Source organism: Chelonoidis abingdonii, chromosome 5 (genome assembly GCF_003597395.2).
Source record: "Chelonoidis abingdonii isolate Lonesome George chromosome 5, CheloAbing_2.0, whole genome shotgun sequence".
In the NCBI taxonomy this organism is placed as follows: Eukaryota; Metazoa; Chordata; order Testudines; family Testudinidae; genus Chelonoidis; species Chelonoidis abingdonii.
In genome coordinates, this window is record NC_133773.1 from 115,620,346 (window position 1) to 115,628,716 (window position 8,371).

The window sequence follows — 8,371 nt, forward strand, 5'->3', positions numbered from 1 at the left end:
ATCTTTTACCAGTTCTCAGTCCATGAAAGGCTCTTCTCTCTTATCCCATGACAACTTATTCCATGATAGGGAAAACTGTCAAAATCAGCAGTTTGGGGGCTTTGTTTACAATCTGGTGAATTTTAGCATTTAAATAGCTCTTTACAAACACTCACTAATTAATCATCATAGCACCTCTGGGAGGTAAGTGGTGTTATCTTCATTTTATGGCTGAAGGAAATCTGGCAGGGGGATTAAGTTACTTGATGAAGGCCACAGAGGAAAATTATTGTCAGAGACAGGATTAGAATGCAGAATTCCTTATCCTTAGTCCACTAGACTAGACCATGATGATTCGTGTATATTGTCAAACTAGGGGAAGGTGTGGATGTGGCCAAGGGGGTTGCAGGCCCCATAGGTCAACTCTAGCAATGGACTTTGTGTAAGGATGATAGAGAGTGACTGATTTTACAGGTGCCAGATCTGCCATGTTTTTATGTACTTTCAGTATATAAAATAATTGGAGATATACCTATCTCCTAGAACTGGCAGGGACCTTGACAGGTCACTGAGTCCAGCCCCCTGCCTTCACTAGTAGAAAAGTACTGATTTTTTTCCCCAGATTCCTAAGTGGTCCTCTGAAGGATTGAACTCACAACCCTGTTTAGCAGGCTGATGTTCAAACCTCTGAGCTATCTCCCCCCTATAATTTAGCTTTGTGACAACTAGGTCAAATGAGATTCCCAAACCAGCCTTTTCCTTGCTTCTAATCTGTCATTTCCTGTGTTTTTCTGATTCCCAACCTGTGCCAGGCACTTTCAGAATCTCAACTGGTTCTGTGATCACTGCACTGCCTAATTTCACCTCATTTCATTAACTCTTGTTGGGAATTCAGCACTAACCACAAACCTTTCTGATTATTTCATTTTCAGTTAAGTGGTGTGATTAGCTTCCCAGCTGCTTCATCACATTCAGAGGCGCACTTTACAGCTCCGAAGGCTGAATGGGGCAAGAAGGATGTATCAAAGGTAACTAAATATCTGTGGGTGCATTGGCAGGGATGTGGGGTTAACAGCTGGGATGCTGTAACATGTCCCCTACCTCAGTTTCTTTTTGATGTGCTGCAAAAAATTAAGTAAATTTAACTCCCATGTCTCTCCCTTTTCTGTATCTCTGCCTTGGCTTCCTTGCTTTTTCACACAAACATCTCATCTTCAAACCACTTCAGACACTGGCCCCACCTATATCTTGATCTTTATCTCCTCCTATTCTCCCATTCCATTTGCACCTGGGGAGGAGGGAAAGCAGAAGACATGCCTCCTGTCTCTTACACCAATTCCCAGTTCAGCCCATCACCCATGCTACTTTTTACCCTTGTAAATACCTCCCTACTGTTTTATGTCAAGTGCCCTTCTTCTGCCCCATTCAAAAAAAGCTTCCATGAAGCATTCCTGCTAGAGTGCCCACTATGCACTTTGTCTCTTCTTTATGATACAGTTCATGGAGTCACTCTTAACTTACTTGCTTTTGTGCGTTTGTCAGATGCTCACAACTTTATTTTCATATTCTTTTGCAGATTAATATAAATTAGAGATGCGGCCCATACTGAAGCTCCATAACCAAACCACCCAAGATTTAGGGGAAAGTTTTAGATTTGGACTTTGTGACTCCTTGCTCTCTTTAATGGGCTGATCCAAATTCCCAGATTCAAATTCCCTTGAATTTTAGGGCAGCTTGGATCTGGTTCTGAACTACATAGCCTGGGACTATCTCAAATATAAAGGATAAAATCTACCCATTACATTGAAACATTTTCTTTTATTAAATGCATATTTTAAGCCTTTGGTTGCTAGATTATAAAAACTCCCAGAAACAGTGCAACAAACTGCCCATGATGGGCTTGATCCTATAAGGTGCTGTGCACCCAACTCCCACTGAACTCAGTGAGAGTTAAGGGTACTCAGCCTCTTGCAAGATCCAGCCCTTAGTGGATAGGGAAAGGTTATTTAAAGAATCCATGACTTTACAAAACTCTTGTTACTATATGAGAAAAGGTAAGGACTTGGCTGGTGTAACATCTAATTTACTCACCACACCTCTATCACCTCACTGTAGCTGATTTCGTTTGTACTGCTATAAGCAATCACTGGCATCTTTTCAAGAAAGTGTGTCAAGAGTAAATGAATAAGTCACTGAAGCATTCAATTGTGTTGTAATAACCTTGTTGGAGGGATAAAGGTGTGTCTCTGCCTTTATAAATAGCACACTGCTTTACAACTAAGCATGATACTTTTGAACGAGCCAATATTCCACTTGAATTGCAATTGGATAAATCCAAGCACTGTGCAAGGTATGTGTCCTACTTATCTTACATTTTCAGTATTAAATTTGTAGTAGAATGTTAATGTCACGTAATTTATAGACAAGGTTTTGGGGGTTTAATCATTTGATTTGCCTGTTGAGAAGCGTTAGAGCTGTAAATAATGTGCAATGTTTGCTATGGAGATCTAGCTATCATAGGTTTTCATGCCGTGCCAAACACTGTAGTAGCTAGGCATGGGAAAGGAAAAGAAGAGATGTACAAAAGTGATCTCTCCTCTCATATTCTGGGGTCTTCACATTCAGATGAGTAAATCTGCAGGATTAAATTTAAGTATTTACAGATGAGTAAATGCTGAAATACCTTCCTTGATGGAATGCCCTCTCAAGAATAGCTAACTTGCTCAGCTACTGGATGGAGGTCTGGTGCAAGTATACGAACTGTGCATCTAGGAATCGCATCCATTGAAGACCAGATTATAAATTACCTACACGTATTGTAAATTCCATCATATCACTAGGTCCTGACCTTGCAAGCTGCTTAATATAGCTGGACCTCATTGAAATGAATGGGACTCTGTGCAGATGCCAGGATCCACCTATACAGAGCAGCTTGCAGGATATGGACTTTAATTTTAAAATTGTGTTTGGCCACCTTGAATTTGCTGGACATCTACTTTTAAAATTGAAGTTATGCATAATAAATTAATTTATATTTTCTACGTTTGGGTAGTTTTAGATTGACTCAATATATTGCAAACATATTCAAAAGTGAAACTAGATCTATTTCTTATTCCAAAGTAAAGACCCAATGATTCAAGGTACAGCCACTGTCTAGTAACCCAATCCTGCCACCCTGATTCATGTGAGTTGCCCTTACTCTAGTAGTCGCATTGAAGTAAATAAGACTACTCCTTTGAGTAAGAGTTGCAGGATCAGACTCCAGTTTCCCAAGAACGAGTTTAAGGCTCTTTATGTGCTGCCCATTAGGAAAGAATTAATTAAATGGTGTGAATGAGTACATCCCATGCACAGCTTTAGTCCTCAAATACAATATGAACTAACTTTGAGATTATTTCCAGAAAATTCGGTAGATTTTACCAGTATCGTGTCATTTTAATACCATTGTCAGTGAGCAATATACTATTATTCCTAAAAACTTTAAAAATGCAGCAACTGGATGAACTCCAACATTGTGTGTGAATTTTTTTATTGTTATTTTCAAAATAGTTTACAAGAAAAGCGGAGATCATGAACATCAGAAGTTTTGCACTTCTTTGTGTGTTGATTCTGGTCTCTCAGACCCTAGTAGTTGATGGTGAAGCACAGAAGGAAAGAAAAAAAGAGAGACAAAACGGTGGAAAAGGTAGGAAAAAACAAACTGGAACTAAACAAGAGAATGAGAAGGGACGGGACTCCAAAGGAGGTAAACTTTCACTTAAAGGCAAGTTTACAACCAAAGATAATTCTGAGTGCACCTGGGCAGTGACTGAAGTAGACATTGTTACCCTAAAAGTAGAATGCAAGAAAGGTGAAAGCAGCTTCTGGTGTGATTTTTCAGGAAGTCCTTCCTCCTGTCCTCAATTTGCAGCAAATCAAAAACCATACTGGAAACAAATCTCCCGATCCCTAAAGAAACAGAAGAATATCTGTCAAGACCCAAAAGGTATTCTAAAATCTAAAGTATGTAAGAAGGGGCCACAAAGTGCCCATCTCACCTTGACCAGCTCAAGCCTGATAACGCTGCAAGACTCCATAAAAGGCAAGACTGCTCACTCTAGAAAAGAGATCACACAGACTTCAGCACCTGCTATTACACCTGAAAATCAGCCAGGGAAAAGTTCCAATGACTGCGTTGAAGATGCAGATTACATCGATCAGCAAAAGGTGGCTGAAGAATACTGTTCAGAAACATGGAGATCTTGGTGCAACTTCTTTATCACAATGATACAGGATAAAAAATGCAGATAAGAAAATAGAATTCTAGGGTATTGGCAAAATTCTTAGTTGCTGAAAGTTTGGTCCTATCTGCCTCTTGCATACCATTCTAGATTTGCCTCTGATTTTCTATAGTGTATATAAGAGCAAAAGAGAACAACTGCAATTTCTGACTTGTATTTCATGCAATGCTCTGTACTTGGTGTAGCTGAAGATGCTGTATATAGATTGCTATGCAAATGTTACCAATGGATGTTACAAGTTCTGTAAAGATGTGTATAAAGCAAAGTCTTCTAATTTTTTCTCTTTGCGCTGTGTTGGCCAAAGTGATGATTTCAGTGCTATGCACTTTTGCACGGTGTACAATACTTTTGACTTCAAAATTGCTGAGCGTAATAAACTTCAAAATAGACTAAAAATGATTGTTTTTGGTTTGGTTTTTCTGTGTGTTAAAACAGATCTCTTGCAGTTTAGGTATTTGTAGAGGACATATAATTCATAGTAGCAAAGCACTGGGGTGCCTAGATAGCAATTTTAATAATAATACTTTTGCAGCTTTGCAAAATTGTACTTCTGCTCACAGTCAGGGTAAGTATTCTTTAAAAATGGGCTCTTAACTTATTGTTTGTTCATTATCCTCAAAGTAAAGGGCAACAAGATTTTGTGCCTGGGCTGATACATTTTCAGGACAAATTTGCAAAGCTTTGCATTGTACTTTCATCCAAGAATCTCAGAGATAGAGCACATGTAAATATTATATGCATTTTTGACGGGTAAACTGAGGCATGGTGATTAAGCGACTTGTCCAACCTCAAACAGTAAGTTAATTGTGAAGCAAGAAATAGGCCCCAGGAGTTGCCTCCCAGTCTCTGGCTCTAAGAACTAGACCACTTGTACTGCATATTGATTATACGTTCTGTCCAAACTTTAACGAAGATTAAATGCCTCACTTATAGCGATTATATTTTGACAAAAAACTGAATGAAGTGCATTAAAAATTGCATAACTTTCACTTTAGCTGGGTCTTACAGATTTTATCTGTACTTTGTGACAATGTAGTGAAATTGTGAGAGAACAGAACTTTCAGAAATTAATGTTAAATAATGACAAATGATTATTGGTAACCGTTGAAAAATAAATTGGAAGCAATTAAATATATAAATCATATATATCCTGTGGGTTTGGGGTGGGACTAATGGTCTTGTAGCTGATTTCAGCTCTGCAATATGGGAATAATTGGAAATAGCTGAACATTTTAACAAGCAGAGTTGCCCTGGGCCTTTTTGGGTGGGTTGCAAACCATTTATTTCTGCCTCTCCCCAAAACATAACCAGTTCCCCTCCATAATGATCACAGTGCTTTCCTCAGGACTGACCTAAAGATTTTTTAGGAGGATCAGTTAGATTATTATTTAACTACCATGGTATTAAATCCATGGTACTCCCACATCTTGACCACATCTGTGTGCAGTATTCGCCCCATCTCAAAAAAGATGTATTGGAATTGGAAAAGGTTCAGAAAAGGTCAACAAAAATGATTAGGGGTATGGAACGGCTGCCATATGAGGAGAGATTAATTAGACTTGGACTTTTCAGCTCGGAAAAGAGGTGACTAAGAGGGGTATGACAGAGGTCTATAAAATCATGACTGGCGTGAAGAAAAAAAATAAGGAAGTGTTATTTACTCCTTCTCATAACACAAGAACTAGGGGTCACCAAATGAAATTAGTAGGCAGCAGGTTTAAAACAAACAAAAGGAAGTATTTTTTCACACACCACATAGTCAACCTGTGGAACTCCTTGCCAGAGGATGTTGTGAAGGCCAAGACTATACAAGGTTCAAAAAGCAACTAGAAAAATTCATGGAGGATAGGTCCAACAATGGCTATTACCCAGGATAGGCAGGGATGGTGTCCGTAGTCTCTGTTTGCCAGAAGCTGGGAATGGGTGACAAGGAATGGATCACTTCATCATTACTGTTAATTCCCTCCAGGACACCTGGCATTGGTCACGGTTGAAAGACAGGATACTAGGTTAGATGTAGTATGGCCGTTATGATGTACCCCCCACCCCCGGGGCGGGGGGAATCTTTATATTCCCCTATTCGGTTTCTGCAACAATAGAGCCCAGTTGCATGTACCTTTCAGTCTCAGCAATCAATTAATATCAGTTTCCATTTACACTGAAAAAGACTAGATATGTACTGTGTTTTTTAGTGGAAAAAAAACAACACATTCTTTCATACAAATATCATCCTCAGTAAGAAGACATTGGTGCTATAGGCTGAATTGTTTCTAGCAGGATGTTTCCAAAAGTTTGCTCTTTAAAAGCGACCACACTGGTTGAAACTTGAATCCATCATATCACACAGAGTTGAGCTGCTTCCGGCAGAGCAGAACAGAAATGGAATTTGCTTCGGTAGTCACAGGTTTTTGTTGGCTTTACTCTAAAAGCACACAGCGCACATGGTTTTTCACCTGGTTATATTTTATGCCACTTCTTATATCTCTACAGGCAATGAATCCTTTATATAACAGATTGGCAAAGGCATCATGCTGCTGATGTGGCAGCGTGTGCACACATACACAATTTTTACCACTATTTTACTTAATGGACACATTTTTATTTACAAAGGCCATCTGACAAGAGAAGGGTTAACCATAGGTATTCTACATTTGCATTTGACCCTAATGGCCGCTGCAAAGCATCACTAAAGAGGAATTGCTGCCACTTGCTGAGGAGGCTGGGGAGACAGTATTTCAGGCTCCTTACAAAGGGGTGGATGACTAATAATCAGTTACCAATTATTCCAATCTTATGTGTAGGGATTTTAAGGTGCATGCTGTACCCTCACTCCTGGCTTTGAATTCTAGCTGCTAACCATTCTTTTTTGGCAAAGACTACCTGCTATTAGGAGAATGTTTTGACAAGAAACAAAATCAGAAGCGAAGAAAGCTTTAGCAGCAGCATTTGGCTCAGGCAATCATACCCTGAGGCAAGCTTGTATGAGTAACTATACAGTAGACACAAGATGGGTGAGGTAATATCTTGTATTAGCCCAACTTCTGCTACTGGGAGATGAGCTGTCAAGCTCACCCAGAGCTCTTCTTCAGGTCTGGGACATGCTGCACAATGAAAAGATGTACCAGATGCAGCCAGCAACCTATATGATAGTTTCAAGTCATGCCAACTCATAGACAGATAGATAGATGAACATATTGAGCTGTGGGTAGGGCTGTTTCTAGGGGTTCCGCTGTTCTAGCCATGCTGACAAATGTCCATTCTTAACTTAGGGTGGCCAGAAGTTCCAATTTTATAGGGACAGTCCCAATATTTGGAGCTTTTTCTTATATAGGCTCCTATTACCCCCCATCCTCCGTCCCTATTTTTCACATTTGCTATCTGGTCACCCTAATTCTTAACTACTTACAGTTACACACCATTCAATGAATGTCTTGTTACCTTAAGCCTATTCTATCTCTGCCTATCTGTGCACAGTATCACTCCTTTTATGGCTGCTTGCCAGGTGAATCTAGCACTAAGCCAGAGTGGCACAACCCAGTGCATGCTCCAGCCTGAGACACACACCCCCCCCCCACCATGTAGCTAAGCTTGGAAGAATTATATTTTTATCAGTAAATGTTGATTTCACTGTGTTCACACACACACAGATGAAAACACATTTCATTGATACTAATCAAAATTTACAGATAGACAAAGTAAGACAAATACTACTTGAAAACTTACTAGAATTTGATGTACGGTTATATACTTTGTATATTTTGGCATGTGATGCTGACAATTTGTGTTTCAATGGTTTATAAAGCTTTTTTTGAACCTCAACATCTACTGTCATTAAATAATTATCTGACACCCCACCTATAATTTGGCACTGTATGATAAATGAGATGAGGTGTGCCCTAAAAAGCTTACCATCTAAAGGGAGAGGTTAATCCCACTGAGTTCTACGGGGCTATTTGCATGAGTAATGATTTGCAGGATTAGGTTCTTAGTCCTCATTCATTTTCAGGCAGTTATTAAGGGCCCACTACTGCAACTCATGCTGAGAAGTGTTTACTTACATAAGTAAATGCAATGGGCCCACTTACATGGGTACTGGCTCAGGATTTATTGCC

At 39.4% G+C, this 8,371-nt stretch overlaps 1 protein-coding gene across 1 annotated transcript; it reads left to right on the forward strand.

Annotated features, from left to right (window-relative positions):
• The first annotated feature begins 2,262 nt into the window (after positions 1-2,262).
• FGFBP1 (fibroblast growth factor binding protein 1) lies at positions 2,263-4,641 on the forward strand. Its single transcript, XM_032773951.2, has 2 exons — positions 2,263-2,329; positions 3,529-4,641. The coding sequence occupies exon 2, from the start codon at positions 3,550-3,552 to the stop codon at positions 4,267-4,269; it is 720 nt and encodes a 239-aa protein (XP_032629842.1). The 5' UTR covers positions 2,263-2,329; positions 3,529-3,549; the 3' UTR covers positions 4,270-4,641.
• Positions 4,642-8,371: the final 3,730 nt, after the last annotated feature.

Excerpts from the sequence above, each read along its gene's own strand:
- FGFBP1 (XM_032773951.2), top strand. The coding sequence starts at position 3,550 with ATGAACATCAGAAGTTTTGCACTTCTTTGTGTGTTGATTCTGGTCTCT.